At 44.1% G+C, this 20,000-nt stretch overlaps 1 protein-coding gene across 1 annotated transcript in view; it reads left to right on the forward strand.

The window, feature by feature from the left end:
- Positions 1-16,365, forward strand: part of LOC110496897 (gamma-aminobutyric acid type B receptor subunit 1-like) — a 154,483-nt gene extending 138,118 nt beyond the window's left edge. Inside the window, exons 16-18 of the mRNA XM_036953572.1 lie at positions 8,451-8,579; positions 10,972-11,118; positions 15,885-16,365. Of these exons, the coding sequence (XP_036809467.1) occupies positions 8,451-8,579; positions 10,972-11,118; positions 15,885-16,172 (564 nt within the window). The 3' untranslated portion in view covers positions 16,173-16,365. The remainder of the gene's footprint in view (positions 1-8,450; positions 8,580-10,971; positions 11,119-15,884) is intronic.
- The last annotated feature ends 3,635 nt before the right edge of the window (positions 16,366-20,000 follow it).

Below are 20,000 nucleotides of genomic sequence, written 5' to 3' on the forward strand. Positions count from 1 at the left end.
GGACCATACTTGGTGAATCCCTCTCAACATCAATCTGGTCCATACTGGGTGAATCCCTCTCAATATCAACCTGGACCATAATGGGTGAATCCCTCTCAATATCAACCTGGACCATACTGGGTGAATCCCTCTCAATATCAACCTGGACCATACTTGGTGAATCCCTCTCAACATCAATCTGGTCCATACTGGGTGAATCCCTCTCAATATCAACCTGGACCATACTGCGTGAATCCCTCTCAATGTCAACCTGGACCATACTTGGTGAATCCCTCTCAACATCAATCTGGACCATACTGGGTGAATCCCTCTCAATATCAATCTGGACCATACTGGGTGAATCCCTCTCAACATCAATCTGGACCATGCTGGGTGAATCCCTCTCAACATCAATCTGGTCCATACTGGGTGAATCCCTCTCAATATCAACCTGGACCATACTGGGTGAATCCCTCTCAATATCAATCTGGACCATACTGGGTGAATCCCTCTCAATATCAATCTGGACCATGCTGGGTGAATCCCTCTCAACATCAATCTGGACCATACTGGGTGAATCCCTCTCAACATCAATCTGGACCATTCTGGGTGAATCCCTCTCAACATCAATCTGGACCATGCTGGGTGAATCCCTCTCAATATCAACCTGGACCATACTGGGTGAATCCCTCTCAATATCAATCTGGACCATACTGGGTGAATCCCTCTCAATATCAACCTGGACCATACTGGGTGAATCCCTCTCAATATCAACCTGGACCATACTGGGTGAATCCCTCTCAATATCAACCTGGACCATACTGGGTGAATCCCTCTCAACATCAATCTAGACCATACTGGGTGAATCCCTCTCAACATCAATCTGGACCATGCTGGCTGAATCACTCTCAACATCAATCTGGACCATACTGGGTGAATCCCTCTCAACATCAATCTGGACCATGCTGGGTGAATCCCTCTCAACATCAATCTGGACCATACTGGGTGAATCCCTTTCAACATCAATCTGGACCATACTGGGTGAATCCCTCTCAATATCAATCTGGTCCATACTGGGTGAATCCCTCTCAACATCAACCTGGACCATACTGGGTGAATCCCTCTCAATATCAACCTGGACCATACTGGGTGAATCCCTCTCAACATCAATCTGGTCCATACTGGGTGAATCCCTCTCAACATCAATCTGGACCATACTGGGTGAATCCCTCTCAATATCAACCTGGACCATACTGGGTGAATCCCTCTCAACATCAATCTGGACCATACTGGGTGAATCCCTCTCAATATCAACCTGGACCATACTGGGTGAATCCCTCTCAATATCAACCTGGACCATACTGGGTGAATCCCTCTCAACATCAATCTGGACCATACTGGGTGAATCCCTCTCAATATCAACCTGGACCATACTGGGTGAATCCCTCTCAATATCAACCTGGGCCATTCTGGGTGAATCCCTCTCAACATCAACCTGGACCATACTGGGTGAATCCCTCTCAACATCAACCTGGTCCATACTGGGTGAATCCCTCTCAATATCAACCTGGACCATACTGGGTGAATCCCTCTCAACATCAACCTGGACCATACTGGGTGAATCCCTCTCAATATCAACCTGGACCATACTGGGTGAATCCCTCTCAATATCAATCTGGACCATACTGGGTGAATCCCTCTCAATATCAATCTGGACCATGCTGGGTGAATCCCTCTCAATATCAACCTGGACCATACTTGGTGAATCCCTCTCAACATCAATCTGGACCATACTGGGTGAATCCCTCTCAATATCAATCTGGACCATACTGGGTGAATCCCTCTCAATATCAATCTGGACCATACTGGGTGAATCCCTCTCAACATCAATCTGGTCCATACTGGGTGAATCCCTCTCAACATCAACCTGGACCATACTGGGTGAATCCCTCTCAACATCAATCTGGACCATACTGGGTGAATCCCTCTCAACATCAACCTGGTCCATACTGGGTGAATCCCTCTCAATATCAACCTGGACCATACTGGGTGAATCCCTCTCAACATCAACCTGGACCATACTGGGTGAATCCCTCTCAATATCAACCTGGACCATACTGGGTGAATCCCTCTCAATATCAATCTGGACCATACTGGGTGAATCCCTCTCAATATCAATCTGGACCATGCTGGGTGAATCCCTCTCAATATCAACCTGGACCATACTTGGTGAATCCCTCTCAACATCAATCTGGACCATACTGGGTGAATTCCTCTCAATATCAATCTGGACCATACTGGGTGAATCCCTCTCAATATCAATCTGGACCATACTGGGTGAATCCCTCTCAACATCAATCTGGTCCATACTGGGTGAATCCCTCTCAACATCAACCTGGACCATACTGGGTGAATCCCTCTCAACATCAATCTGGACCATACTGGGTGAATCCCTCTCAATATCAATCTGGACCATACTGGATGAATCCCTCTCAACATCAATCTGGACCATACTGGGTGAATCCCTCTCAATATCAACCTGGACCATACTGGGTGAATCCCTCTCAATATCAATCTGGACCATGCTGGGTGAATCCCTCTCAACATCAACCTGGACCATACTGGGTGAATCCCTCTCAACATCAATCTGGACCATACTGGGTGAATCCCTCTCAATATCAATCTGGACCATACTGGGTGAATCCCTCTCAATATCAACCTGGACCATACTGGGTGAATCCCTCTCAATATCAACCTGGACCATACTGGGTGAATCCCTCTCAATATCAACCTGGACCATACTGGGTGAATCCCTCTCAACATCAATCTGGACCATACTGGGTGAATCCCTCTCAACATCCATCTAGACCATACTGGGTGAATCCCTCTCAACATCAATCTGGACCATACTGGGTGAATCCCTCTCAACATCCATCTAGACCATGCTGAGTGAATCCCTCTCAACATCAATCTGGTCCATTTATTTGATGAAACATTGTATTTAGCTCATACAAGTGCATTGAATAACAGATCTACTACATGAAACAACAGATAGCCCCCTTCCCCTCCCAAAATCAAAATAAAGTTTGTTCTGAAGTGTCTATCCTATATAAGAAAGATCAGGATACGTTTTAGTGAAGTTTACCATCAGACGAGTCTTGTGAGGCCTGTGGGCGTCCTAGAGCAAAAGAACCAGGATGTACGTGTTCATGAGTCTCACCTTTCCACAGAGGGGTCATACTAGTGTGTAGCCCAAACTGTTCGGCTTCTACAGACAGAAGTTGGCAGATGGGATGTACCGACGAGTCCCAAGATGCTTGTTGGGGTTGTAGAGACGCCATCGTTCAAACCGTTCGGGCGCTACAGACGATTGTGTGAGAAGACCGATATCCGGGACGTCTCCTGGTCTGATAAACACTGCTCCTAGCTCTGACACCTTCCATGGTAGATGGAATCTCTCCTGGTCTGATAAACACTGCTCCTAGCTCTGACACCTTCCACCGTAGATGGGATCTCTCCTGGTCTGATAAACACTGCTCCTAGCTCTGACACCTTCCACGGTAGATGGGATCTCTCCTGGTCTGATAAACACTGCTCCTAGCTCTGACACCTTCCCCCGTAGATGGGATCTCTCCTGGTCTGATAAACATCACTGTAGCTCTGACACCTTCCACTGTAGATAGGATCTCTCCTGGTCTGATAAACACTGCTCCTAGCTCTGACACCTTCCACGGTAGGTGGGATCTCTCCTGGTCTGATAAACACTGCTCCTAGCTCTGACACCTTCCACGGTAGATGGGATCTCTCCTGGTCTGATAAACACTGCTCCTAGCTCTGACACCTTCCACGGTAGATGGAATCTCTCCTGGTCTGATAAACACTGCTCCTAGCTCTGACACCTTCCACGGTAGATGGAATCTCTCCTGGTATGATAAACACTGCTCCTAGCTCTGACACCTTCCACCGTAGATGGGATCTCTCCTGGTCTGATAAACACTGCTCCTAGCTCTGACACCTTCCACGGTAGATGGAATCTCTCCTGGTCTGATAAACACTGCTCCTAGCTCTGACACCTTCCATGGTAGATGGAATCTCTCCTGGTCTGATAAACACTGCTCCTAGCTCTGACACCTTCCACGGTAGATGGGATCTCTCCTGGTCTGATAAACACTGCTCATAGCTCTGACACCTTCCACCGTAGATGGGATCTCTCCTGGTCTGATAAACACTGCTCCTAGCTCTGACACCTTCCACGGTAGAAGTGATCTCTCCTGGTCTGATAAATACTGCTCCTAGCTCTGACACCTTCCACCGTAGATAGGATCTCTCCTGGTCTGATAAACACTGCTCCTATCTCTGACACCTTCCATGGTAGATGGAATCTCTCCTGGTCTGATAAACACTGCTCCTAGCTCTGACACCTTCCATGGTAGATGAAATCTCTCCTGGTCTGATAAACACTGCTCCTAGCTCTGACACCTTCCACGGTAGATGGAATCTCTCCTGGTCTGATAAACACTGCTCCTAGCTCTGACACCTTCCACCGTAGATAGGATCTCTCCTGGTCTGATAAACACTGCTCCTATCTCTGACACCTTCCATGGTAGATGGAATCTCTCCTGGTCTGATAAACACTGCTCCTAGCTCTGACACCTTCCACCGTAGATGGGATCTCTCCTGGTCTGATAAACACTGCTCATAGCTCTGACACCTTCCACGGTAGATGGGATCTCTCCTGGTCTGATAAACACTGCTCCTAGCTCTGACACCTTCCACGGTAGATGGGATCTCTCCTGGTCTGATAAACACTGCTCCTAGCTCTGACACCTTCCACCGTAGATAGGATCTCTCCTGGTCTGATAAACACTGCTCCTAGCTCTGACACCTTCCACGGTAGATGGAATCTCTCCTGGTCTGATAAACACTGCTCCTAGCTCTGACACCTTCCATGGTAGATGAAATCTCTCCTGGTCTGATAAACACTGCTCCTAGCTCTGACACCTTCCACGGTAGATGGAATCTCTCCTGGTCTGATAAACACTGCTCCTAGCTCTGACACCTTCCACCGTAGATAGGATCTCTCCTGGTCTGATAAACACTGCTCCTATCTCTGACACCTTCCATGGTAGATGGAATCTCTCCTGGTCTGATAAACACTGCTCCTAGCTCTGACACCTTCCACCGTAGATGGGATCTCTCCTGGTCTGATAAACACTGCTCATAGCTCTGACACCTTCCACGGTAGATGGGATCTCTCCTGGTCTGATAAACACTGCTCCTAGCTCTGACACCTTCCACGGTAGATGGGATCTCTCCTGGTCTGATAAACACTGCTCCTAGCTCTGACACCTTCCACCGTAGATAGGATCTCTCCTGGTCTGATAAACACTGCTCCTAGCTCTGACACCTTCCACGGTAGATGGAATCTCTCCTGGTCTGATAAACACTGCTCCTAGCTCTGACACCTTCCATGGTAGATAGGATCTCTCCTGGTCTGATAAACACTGCTCCTAGCTCTGACACCTTCCACCGTAGATGGGATCTCTCCTGGTCTGATAAACACTGCTCCTAGCTCTGACACCTTCCACGGTAGATGGGATCTCTCCTGGTCTGATAAACACTGCTCCTAGCTCTGACACCTTCCGCGGTAGATGCGATCTCTCCTGGTCTGATAAACACTGCTCCTAGCTCTGACACCTTCCACGGTAGATGGGATCTCTCCTGGTCTGATAAACACTGCTCCTAGCTCTGACACCTTCCACGGTAGATGGGATCTCTCCTGGTCTGATAAACACTGCTCCTAGCTCTGACACCTTCCACCGTAGATGGGATCTCTCCTGGTCTGATAAACATCACTGTAGCTCTGACACCTTCCACGGTAGATGGGATCTCTCCTGGTCTGATAAACATCACTGTAGCTCTGACACCTTCCATGGTAGATGGAATCTCTCCTGGTCTGATAAACACTGCTCATAGCTCTGACACCTTCCACGGTAGATGGAATCTCTCCTGGTCTGATAAACACTGCTCATAGCTCTGACACCTTCCACGGTAGATGAGGAAGTGTGACATCAGCAGATACTGTGGACTGAGACCAATCCTAGCTTAAACTGACGGGAGAATACAGGAGAATAGATTGATAAAAGTCACCTCGTCCGAGAGAGATTTACACGGTTATCAACATGTCATGCCAGGGTAAGCCTACACGAAACACAGCCCTTATTTTAAGTGTTTCTAAAAATCGCCATTTGAGAGCTAGGTTTTATGGGTATTATGACTCATACTGTGGTACTCTATAGGGTGCCATTTGAGAGCTAGGTTTTATGGGTATTATGACTCATACTGTGGTACTCTATAGGGTGCCATTTGAGAGCTAGGTTTTATGGGTATTATGACTCATACTGTGGTACTCTATAGGGTGCCATTTGAGAGCTAGGTTTTATGGGTATTATGACTCATACTGTGGTACTCTATAGGGTGCCGTTTGAGAGCTAGGTTTTATGGGTATTATGACTCATACTGTGGTACTCTACAGGGTGCCATTTGAGAGCTAGGTTTTATGGGTATTATGACTCATACTGTGGTACTCTATAGGGTGCCATTTGAGAGCTAGGTTTTATGGGTATTATGACTCATACTGTGGTACTCTATAGGGTGCCATTTGAGAGCTAGGTTTTATGGGTATTATGACTCATACTGTGGTACTCTACAGGGTGCCATTTGAGAGCTAGGTTTTATGGGTATTATGACTCATACTGTGGTACTCTATAGGGTGCCATTTGAGAGCTAGGTTTTTATGGGTATTATGACTCATACTGTGGTACTCTATAGGGTGCCATTTGAGAGCTAGGTTTTATGGGTATTATGACTCATACTGTGGTACTCTATAGGGTGCCATTTGAGAGCTAGGTTTTATGGGCATTATGACTCATACTGTGGTACTCTACAGGGTGCCATTTGAGAGCTAGGTTTTATGGGTATTATGACTCATACTGTGGTACTCTATAGGGTGCCATTTGAGAGCTAGGTTTTATGGGTATTATGACTCATATTGTGGTACTCTATAGGGTGCCATTTGAGAGCTAGGTTTTATGGGTATTATGACTCATACTGTGGTACTCTATAGGCTGCCATTTGAGAGCTAGGTTTTATGGGTATTATGACTCATACTGTGGTACTCTATAAGGTGCCGTTTGAGATGCACCTTATAGCTGTGGATTGAATATGCCCAGAGATAATCGTCCTTTTCTTCTGTGACCGCTGTGATTAATGACAGGACAGAGAAAAATACCGCCTCGGTTTGATTGCGGGGTCTTTTTCTTATTTTTGCAAGCCTGGTTAAAAATAAATCCTCTTATTGATCGGCCCCTTTTTTTCCAATTTTTGCCAAATCTAACTGCCTGTAGCTCAGGCCCTGAAGCAAGGATATGCATTTTCTTGATACCATTTGAAAGGAAACACTTTGAAGTTTGTGGAAATTAATGTAGGAGAATATAATACAATAGATCTGGTAAAAGATAAAACAAAGAAAAAACAACTTTTTATTTTATGTTTTGTACCATCATATTTGAAATGCAAGAGAAAGGCCATAATGTATTATTCCAACCCAGGTGCAATTTAGATTTTGGCCACTAGATGGCAGCAGGGTATGTGCAAACCTTTATACTGATCCAATGAACCATTGCGTTTCTGTTCAAAATGTTCTATCAAGTCTGCCCAAATGTGCCTAATTTGTTGATTAATAACTTTTCATGTTCAAAACTGTGCACTCTCCTCAAACAATAGCATGGTATTATTTCACTGTAATAGCTACTGTAAATTGGACAGTGCTCTTAGATTAACAAGAATTTAGCTTTATACCAATATCAGATATGTCTTTGCAGGTTTTGGAGGAGAGATGACTGATTGCTGGTCAATACGTATGGATCTCTAACCTCCCTCTCTGTCCTGTCGCTCTCATTTTTCACCCCCCCTCCTCGGTCTCTCTCCCACCCACTATTACACATCTCTCTCTCCCACTATTACACATATCTCTCTCTCATTTTCACCCCCCCTCCTCGGTCTCTCTCCCACTATTAAACACCTCTCTCTCTCTCTCTCTCTCTCTCTCTCTCTCTCTCTCTCTCTCTCTCTCTCTCTCTCTCTCTCTCTCTCTCTCTCTCTCTCTCTCTCTCTCTCCCACTATTCCACATCTCTCTCTCTCTTTCTCTCTATTTGTCTCTCCTCTTCCTCCGCCCCCTCTCTCTTTCTCTCTATTTGTCTCTCTCCTCTTCCTCCGCCACCCTCTCTCTTTCTCTCTATTTGTCTCTCTCCTTCTACCCCCTCCTCTGTCTCACCCCTCTATCTTTACCCCTACCCCATATCCCCCTCCTCCGCCAACCCCCCTCTCTCTCCCTCCTCCCTACAGGTGTTGTGTATGATCACGGCTCCCATCACCATGATCTGTCTGTCTCTCCCCCTCCTCCCTACAGGTGTTGTGTATGATCACGGCTCCCGTCACCATGATCTTGTCGTCGCAGCAGGACGCCTCGTTTGCCTTCGCCTCCCTGGCCATCGTCTTCTCCGTCTACATCACCCTGGTGGTGCTCTTCGTCCCCAAGGTAGAATATGTCTCTGTGTTACCATAGCAGCTCCAGTCAGTATCTACAGTATGTCTCTGTGTTACCATAGCAGCTTCAGTCAGTAACTACAGTATGTCTCTGTGTTACCATAGCAGCCTCAGTCAGTAACTACAGTATGTCTCTGTGTTACCATAGCAGCTTCAGTCAGTAACTACAGTATGTCTCTGTGTTACCATAGCAGCTTCAGTCAGTAACTACAGTATGTCTCCTCTGTTACCATAGCAGCTTCAGTCAGTAACTACAGTATGTCTCTGTGTTACCATAGCAGCTTCAGTCAGTAACTACAGTATGTCTCTGTGTTACCATAGCAGCTTCAGTCAGTAACTACAATATGTTTCAGTGTTACCATAGCAACTTCAGTCAGTAACGACAGATTGTCTCTGTGTTACCATAGCAGCCTCAGTCAGTAACTACAGTATGTCTCTGTGTTACCCTAGCAGCTTCAGCCAGTAACTACAGTATGTCTCTGTGTTACCATAGCAGCTTCAGTCAGTAACTACAGTATGTCTCTGTGTTACCATAGCAACTTCAGTCAGTAACTACAGATTGTCTCTGTGTTACCATAGCAGCTTCAGTCAGTAACTACAGTATGTCTCTGTGTTACCATAGCAGCCTCAGTCAGTAACTACAGTATGTCTCTGTGTTACCATAGCAGCTTCAGTCAGTAACTACAGTATGTATCTGTGTTACCATAGCAGCCTCAGTCAGTAACTACAGTATGTCTCTGTGTTACCATAGCAGCCTCAGTCAGTAACTACAGTATGTTTCTGTGTTACCATAGCAGCTTCAGTCAGTAACTACAGTATGTCTCTGTGTTACCATAGCAGCTTCAGTCAGTAACTACAGTATGTTTCTGTGTTACCATAGCAGCCTCAGTCAGTAACTACAGTATGTTTCTGTGTTACCATAGCAACTTCAGTCAGTAACTACAGTATGTTTCTGTGTTACCATAGCAGCTTCAGTCAGTAACTACAGTATGTTTCTGTGTTACCATAGCAGCTTCAGTCAGTAACTACAGTATGTCTCTGTGTTACCATAGCAGCCTCAGTCAGTAACTACAGTATGTTTCTGTGTTACCATAGCAGCTTCAGTCAGTAACTACAGTATGTCTCTGTGTTACCATAGCAGCTTCAGTCAGTAACTACAGTATGTCTCTGTGTTACCATAGCAACTTCAGTCAGTAACTACAGATTGTCTCTGTGTTACCATAGCAGCTTCAGTCAGTAACTACAGTATGTCTCTGTGTTACCATAGCAGCTTCAGTCAGTAACTACAGTATGTTTCTGTGTTACCATAGCAGCTTCAGTCAGTAACTACAGTATGTTTCTGTGTTACCATAGCAGCTTCAGTCAGTAACTACAGTATGTCTCTGTGTTACCATAGCAGCCTCAGTCAGTAACTACAGTATGTTTCTGTGTTACCATAGCAGCTTCAGTCAGTAACTACAGTATGTCTCTGTGTTACCATAGCAGCTTCAGTCAGTAACTACAGTATGTCTCTGTGTTACCATAGCAACTTCAGTCAGTAACTACAGATTGTCTCTGTGTTACCATAGCAGCTTCAGTCAGTAACTACAGTATGTCTCTGTGTTACCATAGCAACTTCAGTCAGTAACTACAGATTGTCTCTGTGTTACCATAGCAGCTTCAGTCAGTAACTACAGTATGTCTCTGTGTTACCATAGCAGCTTCAGTCAGTAACTACAGTATGTCTCTGTGTTACCATAGCAGCTTCAGTCAGTAACTACAGTATGTCTCTGTGTTACCATAGCAGCCTCAGTCAGTAACTACAGATTGTCTCTGTGTTACCATACCAGCCTCCGTCAGTAACTACAGTATGTCTCTGTGTTACCATAGCAGCCTCAGTCAGTATCTACAGTATGTCTCTGTGTTACCATAGCAGCTTCAGTCAGTAACTACAGTATGTCTCTGTGTTACCATAGCAGCCTCAGTCAGTAACTACAGTATGTTTCTGTGTTACCATAGCAACTTCAGTCAGTAACTACAGTACCGGTGTTAACATTTTGGGGATTATATTCTATAGTAGAACATTGAAAGTGCTGGTACTCCGTACCATTGAGCAACAGGTCAATTCATTGTATGTTTCTGAGATACTGTAGATGTTTCAGTACAGATTGCTTATCTCTATGGTGATACTGTAGATGTTTCAGTGCAGATGTTTTATCTCTATGGTGATACTGTAGATGTTTCAGTGCAGATTGTTTATCTCCATGGTGATACTGTAGATGTTTCAGTACATATTGTTTGTCTCCATGGTGATACTGTAGATGTTTCAGTACAGATTGTTTGTCTCCATGGTAATACTGTAGATGTTTCAGTGCAGATTGTTTATCTCCATGGTGATACTGTAGATGCGTCGTCTGATCACCCGAGGGGAGTGGCAGTCAGACACCCAGGAGACCATGAAGACACAGGGCTCATCCACCAACAACAACGATGAGGAGAAATCCAGACAGCTGGAGAGAGAGAACAAGGAACTACAGAAGATCATTCAGGAGGTACAGGTTCTGTTCTGTTATGCAGTAGGTATAGCATCTGTTCCTAATGCAGTGATATTATGCAGTAGATATAGCATCTGTTCCTAATGCAGTGACATTATGCAGTAGGTATAGCATCTGTATCTAATGCAGTGATATTATGCAGTAGATATAGCATCTGTTCCTAATGCAGTGATATTATGCAGTAGGTATAGCATCTGTTCCTAATGCAGTGATAATATGCAGTAGGTATAGCATCTGTTCCTAATGCAGTGATATTATGCAGTAGGTATAGCATCTGTATCTAATGCAGTTATGTTATGCAGTAATCTGTCTAAGATGCACTATAGGCACATCTCTCTCCACTGACTCCCGCCAATTCCTGCGTACTTATTAATTCTTTGTGTCAATTGTTTTACAATGTTGATCAATTTCCAGTTTTTACATTTTTAATTTCACCTGTATTTAACCAGGTAGGCTAGTTGAGAGCAAGTTCTCATTTACAATTGCGACCTGGCCAAGATAAAACATAGCAATTAGACACATACAACAACAGAGTTACACACGGAATAAACAAAACATACAGTCAATAATACAGTAGGACAAAAGAAAACAAAAAGTCTATATACAGTGAGTGCAAATGAGGTAAGATAAGGGAGTTAAGGCAATAAATAGGCCATGGTGGCAAAGTAATTACAATATAGCAATTAAACACTGGAATGGTAGATGTGCAGTAAATATACACCTACCGCTCTGTAATGTTTGGTTATGGGAACTTAATTTCTGTTTAGTCATTAAGTATATGTATTACTACGTTCATACCGTTCTCATTCTCCAAGTGGAAATGTCGTTCGGAGAGCTCGCTGGCTGGAATTGTCGTTCGGAGAGCTCGCTAGCTGGAAATGTCGTTCGGAGAGAGCTCGCTAGCTGGAAATGTCGTTCGGAGAGCTCGCTAGCTGGAAATGTCGTTCGGAGAGCTCGCTAGCTGGAAGTGTTGTTCGGAGAGCTCGCTAGCTGGAAATGTTGTTCGGAGAGCTCGCTAGCTGGAAATGTCGTTCGGAGGGCTCGATAGCTAGAAATGTCGTTCGGAGGGCTCGATAGCTGGAAATGTCGTTTGGAGAGCTCGGTAGCTGGAAATGTCGTTTCGGAGAGCTCGCTGGCTGGAAATGTTGTTCGGAGAGCTCGCTGGCTGGAAATGTCGTTCGGGGAGCTCGATAGCTGGAAATGTCGTTCGGAGGGCTCGCTGGCTGGAAATGTTGTTTGGAGACCTCGATAGCTGGAAATGTCGTTCGGATACCTCGCTAGCTGGAAATGACGTTCGGGGAGCTCGATAGCTGGAAATGTCGTTCGGAGAGCTCGATAGCTGGAAATGTCGTCCGGATACCTCGCTAGCTGGAAATGTCGTTCAGAGGGCTCGCTAGCTGATAAGGAGATTTGGTTTATTTATTTGCATTTACCAGTTTTCTGTCAATTTGATCATTGTCTTGTATGGAGCACATCAGGTTTCTCTCTGTCTTGTTAATGTAGAGTGAACGTGCATGCTTGAACGGCCATAAATGTACCTGGCCTGCATGCCAGGATAGGTATGGTTAATGCTATTTAAGTTCCTGTTTGGGCATGTTCTGGTAGTTTTGTTTGAGGATTCGTTTGAGGAGGTTGTATCCGAGCTTGGTAGACCCCACCTGTGCTTTTCTGATTAAGACATGAGAGGCTTTTTCAGACATTTGTAAAAAAAAAAAAAAAATTTGTATCACCATCATCACCAGCGCTGTGTAAATAAATCCCAACAGTCATTTACACCTCTACCTGCCTCCGGCTGACTCTGTGTCCTTACGACTGCTTGAAGATCCATATTTTACATACAGTAGGTTATTGGATCTAATCCCATCACATGGTCAGGGAAAAACTCCTGGCCCTAGTTTATTTTTTAAATGCAGTATATATATAAAAAAAATGTATTTAGAGTGTGGATCAGCTTTAATATTGCGGATAGATTGTTGCTTCCATCAATGTAATTGTTTGCATCATTTAAAATCCCCCATATTTTGTTTTGGTAAATACATATATATATATCTATATATATAAACTCAGCAAAAAAAGAAAGGTCCCTTTTTCAGGACCCTGTTTATCTAAGATCATTTGTAAAAATCAGAATAACTTCACAGATCTTCATTGTAAAGGGTTTAAAAACTGTTTCCAATGCTTGTTCAATGAACCATAAACAATTAATGAACATGCACCTGTGGAACGGTCGTTAAGACTCTAACAGCTTACATACGGTAGTCAATTAAGGTCACAGTTATGAAAACTTAGGACACTAAAGAGGCCTTTCTACTGACTTTGAAAAACACCAAAAGAAAGATGCCCAGGGTCCCTGCTCATCTGCGTGAACGTGCCTTAGGCATGCTGCGAGGAGGCATGAGGACTGCAGATGTGGCCAGGGCAATAAATGGCAATGTCCGTATTGTGAGACGCCTAAGACAGCGCTACAGGGAGACAGGACGGACAGCTGATCGTCCTCGCAGTGGCAGACCACGTGTAACAACACCTGCACAGGATCGATACATCCGAACATAACACCTGCAGGACAGGTACAGGATGGAAACAACAACTGCCCGCGTTACACCAGGAACGCACAATCCCTCCATCAGTGCTCAGACTGTCCACAAGAGGCTGCGAGAGGCTGGACTGAGGGCTTGTAGGCCTGTTGTAAGGCAGGTCCTCACCAGACATCACCGGCAACAACGTCGCCTATGGGCACAAACCCATCGCCGCTGGACCAGACAGGACTGGCAAAAAGTGCTCTTCACTGACAAGTCGCGGTTTTGTCTCACCAGGGGGGATGGTTGGATTCGTATTTATCGTCGAAGGAATGAGCGTTACACCGAGGCCTGTACTCTGGAGCGGGATCGATTTGGAGTTGGAGGGCCGTCATGGTCTGGGGCGGTGTGTCACAGCATCATCGAACTGAGTCTGTTGTCATTGCAGGCAATCTCAACGCTGTGCGTTACAGGGAAGACATCTTCCTCCCTCATGTGGTTCCCTTCCTGCAGGCTCATCCTGACATGACCCTCCAGCATGACATTGCCACCAGCCATACTGCCCGTTCTGTGCTTGATTTCCTGCAAGACAGGAATGTCAGTGTTCTGCCATGGCCAACGAAGGGCCCGGATCTCAATCCCATTGAGCATGTCTGAGACCTGTTGTATCGGAGGGTGAGGGCTAGGGCCATTCCCCCCCAGAAATGTCCGGGATCTTGCAGGTGCCTTGATGGAAGAGTGGGGTAACATCTCACAGCAAGAACTGGCAAACCTGTTGCAGTCCATGAGGAGGAGATGCACTGCAGTACTTAATGCAGCTGGTGGCCACACCAGATACTGACTGTTACTTTTGATTTTGAACCCCACCTTTGTTCAGGGACACATTATTCAATTTCTGTGAGTCACATGTCTGTGGAACTTGTTCAGTTTATGTCTCAGTTGGTGAATCTTATGTTCATACAAACATATGCATATATACTGTATGTATATATGTCTGTAAATCTTTATACAGACATTTGCTGAAAATTAACGCAGTTGACAGTTTACATACTGTACATACACATACCCACAAACATATGTATGTATATATATATATAACAAACATATGTATATATACTGTATGTATATACATGTTTATATATATATATATATATATATATATATATATATATGTATATATATATACAATAACACTTAGTATTCTACTTCCAGCTTATACATACTACACATTTTACAGACAGTCTATTTTACAATAGTAATTTTTTGTTTGTTTTTAGTCCTTCCTCTATTTCTGATGTCCGTCCGGTTTGATGTCCGTCCGGTTCTATTTGTAACTTTCACAACATTTCTGAACCTATAAACATTTTACAGACCCCATATGTTTAACATAGGTTATCTTGATGTTATTTGTCCCACCCTGCAGCTCCATTCAACCCCTCCCCTCTATCTCTCAACACCATCTGTTTTGGTTTTCTATTTGCCATGTATGTTTCAACTGTGCTGTGATGCTTCTAACCCTTTCTATTCTCATAGTTTCTACAGATTGTAAAATAAAGAAACATTTTTGCTAAAATAATTGTTATATTATTGATCGATTGACTATGGCTTTTCAAATCACCCAGTATTGCCATCTGCAGGGTTAGGTCTAGCTAAATGTTGCAATTCTTCAGCCATTCCTGAACCTGTGACCAAAAACAAGCTACTGTCCCTAGTTAAAGGATTGCAGGTTAGCACTTATTTAAATGACTCGTGTACTGGAGGCAGCTCTACAGAGTGGTCACTAGCTGGTACGGCCACAAAGTCATACAATCTTTTTTTATAGCCAATTTTGACTTTGCAGCTGGCCCATCTAGCAGAAACCTTTCAATTATGCCTCCAGGGAAAGATTCATGATAATAAACATCAACCTGCTAAAGGATAGGTGATCATTCACTTTGGATATAACACTTACTCTCTCTCTCTCTCTCTCTCTCTCTCTCTGCCTCGCCCTCTGTCCCTCTCTCTCTCTCTCTCTCTCTCTCTCTCTCTCTCTCTCTCTCTCTCTGCCTCGCCCTCGCTCTCTGTCCCTCTCTCTCTCTCTCTCTCTCTCTCTCTCTCTCTCTCTCTGCCTCGCCCTCGCTCTCTGTCCCTCTCTCTCTCTCTCTCTCTCTCTCTCTCTCTCTCTCTCTCTCTCTGCCTTGCCCTCACTCTCTCTCTCTCTCTCTCTCTCTCTCTCTCTCTCTCTCTCTCTCTCTCTCTCATTCACAGAAAGAAGAGAGGGTGTCAGAGCTACGAAACCAGCTGGTGGAGCGACAAGCCCTCCGCTCCCGAAGACGACCCTCCACAGCCAACCAGAACCACAGCACACCCCTTCTCCCCATCCCCTCGAACAACGACCCCAAATCCCTCATCCCCCCACCGGGGTACCCCAACCCCGCCTCAGACAACCACTCCCTCCCTCCATCATTCTCCAACTCCTCCAACCTCTATCAGCCCGATGGGAAGATCAGTAGAAACAACTGCCACACCAGCCGGCTACAGCTCCTCTACAAGTAGAGCGAGAAGATCTGAAGGAGAGATGAGTAAATGGGGCGAGCGGGGTAAGAGATGGGGTAGCTTTTAGAGGAAGCGTGAGAACGGAGTGAGCATCAAGAAGCAAATGTGAGTGGGAGTGAGCGAATGAGAAAGTATGTTTAGTGAACAAGAGGAGGTAGGGAGGACGGGAGGGAGGGAGGTAGGTAGGTAGGTAGGTAGGTAGGGAGGGAGGGAGGTAGGGAGGGAGGGAGGGAGATAGGTAGGGAGGGAGGGAGATAGGGAGGGAGGGTGCTTAGTGATGAGTAAGGCAGTGATCAGAGGGGCAACGGGAGTTAAACGGGTATGAGATTCATTGAATGAGAGAGATCAGAGAGAGAACAGACAGTGGTCAGAGGAGTGACAGAGAGAGAGATCAGAGAGAGAGAACAGACAGTGGTCAGAGGAGTGACAGAGAGAGAGAGATCAGAGAGAGAGGGGCCTTATCTTAAAACAGCCAAAAGACAAGAGGAAGCTTTCTGAAGAGAACTGTTGAAAGAGGGAAAGGGATTTGAAGAAGGGAAAACAGAAAGCAGAGGATTATCGTTCCTCTCTCTCTCTCTCTCTCTCTCTCTCTCTCTCTCTCTCTCTCTCTCTCTCTCTCTCTCCTTCTGTCACTCCCTCCCCCTTGTGTCCAATAAATGAAATCATTCCATATTTTTTTAAGGGGGGGGGGGGGAATAAGAACAACACACTCATGCAGTCTATAATTTCTGCTGCTCTCAGAGCATGATGTATGAACAGCCATCTGGGGTTGGTATGTACATTACTCCTAGTGAGGGAGAACAGAGAGGTAGTGATGTTATGGCCTAGACATCCGTCATATTTATTGTTTTCCACAATACATGTTTACCTTATTTATTGTTTACCACAATACATGTTTACCTTATTTATTGTTTACCACAATACATGTTTACCTTATTTATTGTTTACCACAATACATGTTTACCTTATTTATTGTTTACCATAATACAGGTTTACCTTATTTATTGTTTACCACAATACATGTTTACCATATTTATTGTTTACCACAATACATGTTTACCTTATTTATTGTTTACCACAATACATGTTTACCATATTTATTGTTTACCACAATACATGTTTACCTTATTTATTGTTTACCATAATACCCGTACACTACCGAAAGTTCGCTGGTTTGAATATCTAAGCCGAGAAGGTGAAAAATCTGTCTGTGTCCTTGAGCAAGGAACTTAGTTAACTGTCATTTTCTCCAGAGGCATTGTACTACTCTGACTGACCCTGTAAAACAACACCTCTCAGACTACTATGACTGACCCTGTAAAACAACACCTATCATACTACTCTGACTGACCCTGTAAAACAACACCTATCATACTAGTCTGACTGACCCTGTAAAACAACACCTATCATACTACTATGACTGACCCTGTAAAACAACACCTATCATACTACTATGACTGACCCTGTAAAATAACACCTATCATACTACTATGACTGACCCTGTAAAACAACACCTATCATACTACTATGACTGACCCTGTAAAACAACACCTATCATACTACTATGACTGACCCTGTACAACAACACCTACCATACTACTATGACTGACCCTGTAAAACAACACCTATCATACTACTATGACTGACCCTGTAAAACAACACCTATCATACTAGTCTGACTGACCCTCTCTGGTTTACATGACAACAACACAAAAACATATATTCTAATGCTGAGTGCTACAAAATGAGATCCTACAGTCCTATAGAGAATCAGGATAATATCCTTCAACACTAAAGGAGAATCTGTGAAAGAAGAAGCAGCTGGTTGTACAGAGACAGAAGACTGACATGCTTGTCTTTGTCAGATGCATCGTACCAGATCAGCTGTCTCTACGGCGTAGAGCTATAATAGATTTTTCCATTCCATGAAAATGTGTGTTTACTCTTAAACGTCTCTATCATCATGTTTATAATAGTTCTGAGGAGCCTATTATTCTGTTCAAGAGACTGCTTTAGAGTTGGACCTATTTTAAGGGGATGTTCTGGCATGGGAAACATATGTTTACATTGCCAAAGCAAGTGAAATAGATAATAAATAAAAGTGGAATTCTTTGTGGATCTGTGTAATCTGAGGGAAATATGTGTCTCTAATATGGTCATACATTGGACATGAGGTTAGGAAGTGCAGCTCAGTTTCCACCTCATTTTGTGGGCAGTGAGCACATAGCCTGTCTTCTCTTGAGAGCCATGTCTGCCTACGGCGCACTTTCTCAATAGCAAGGCTATGCTCACTGAGTCTGTACATAGTCAAAGATTTCCTTAATTTTGGGTCAGTCACAGTGTTCAGGTATTCTGCCCACGGTGTACTCTCTGTTTAGGGCCAAATAGTGTTCTAGTTTGCTCTGTTTTGTAAATTTTTTCCAAGGTGTGAAGTAATTATCTTTTTGTTTTCTCATGATTTGGTTGGGTCTAATTGTGTTGCTGTCCTGGGGCTCTGTGGGGTCTGTTTGTGTTTGTGAACAGAGCCCCAGGACCAGCTTGCTTAGGGGACTCTTCTCCAGGTTCATCTCTCTGAAGGTGATGGCTTTGTTATGGAAGGTTTGGGAATTGCTTCCTTTTAGGTGGTTGTAGATTTTAACAGCTCTTTTCTGGGTATCATCCAAGTGGGTATCATCCTAATTTTGCCCTGCATGCATTATTTGGTGTTTTACATTGTACACAGAGGATATTTTAGCAAAATTCTTTATGCGGAGTCTCAAATTGGTGTTTGTCCCGTTTTGTGAATTCTTGGTTGGTGAGCAGACCTATCTCTTTCTCTGTCTGTCTCTTTGTCAATTCAATTTTCAATTCAATTTAAGGGTTTTATTGGCATGTGAAACATTGCCAAAACAAGTGAAGTAGACTCTTAACAAAAGTGAAATAAACAACAAAAATGACCAGTAAACATTGCACTCACAAAAGGTCTCTCTCTCTCTCTCTCTCTCTCTCTCTCTCTCTCTCTCTCTATCTCTCTCTCTCTCTCAATTCAATTCAATTCAATTCAAGGGCTTTATTGGCATGGGAAACATGTGTTAACATTGCCAAAGCAAGTGAGGTAGACAACATACAAAGTGAAAATATAAAGTGAAAAACAACAAAAATTAACAGTAAACATTACACATACAGAGGTTTCAAAACAGTAAAGACATTACAAATGTCATATTATATATATATATATATACAGTGTTTTAACAATGTACAAATGGTTAAAGGACACAAGATAAAATAAATAAGCATAAATATGGGTTGTATTTACAATGGTGTGTGTTCTTCACTGGTTGCCCTTTTCTCGTGGCAACAGGTCACAAATCTTGCTGCTGTGATGGCACACTGTGGAATTTCACCCAGTAGATATGGGAGTTTTTCAAATTTGGATTTGTTTTCGAATTCTTTGTGGATCTGTGTAATCTGAGGGAAATATGTCTCTCTAATATGGTCATACATTGGGCAGGAGGTTAGGAAGTGCAGCTCAGTTTCCACCTCATTTTGTGGGCAGTGAGCACATAGCCTGTCTTCTCTTGAGAGCCATGTCTGCCTACGGCGGCCTTTCTCAATAGCAAGGCTATGCTCACTGAGTCTGTACATAGTCAAAGCTTTCCTTAATTTTGGGTCAGTCACAGTGGTCAGGTATTCTGCCGCTGTGTACTCTCTGTTTAGGGCCAAATAGCATTCTAGTTTGCTCTGTTTTTTTGTTAATTCTTTCCAATGTGTCAAGTAATTATCTTTTTGTTTTCTCATGATTTGGTTGGGTCTAATTGTGCTGTTGTCCTGGGGCTCTGTAGGGTGTGT

This window comes from Oncorhynchus mykiss, chromosome 18, assembly GCF_013265735.2.
Source record: "Oncorhynchus mykiss isolate Arlee chromosome 18, USDA_OmykA_1.1, whole genome shotgun sequence".
In the NCBI taxonomy this organism is placed as follows: Eukaryota; Metazoa; Chordata; class Actinopteri; order Salmoniformes; family Salmonidae; genus Oncorhynchus; species Oncorhynchus mykiss.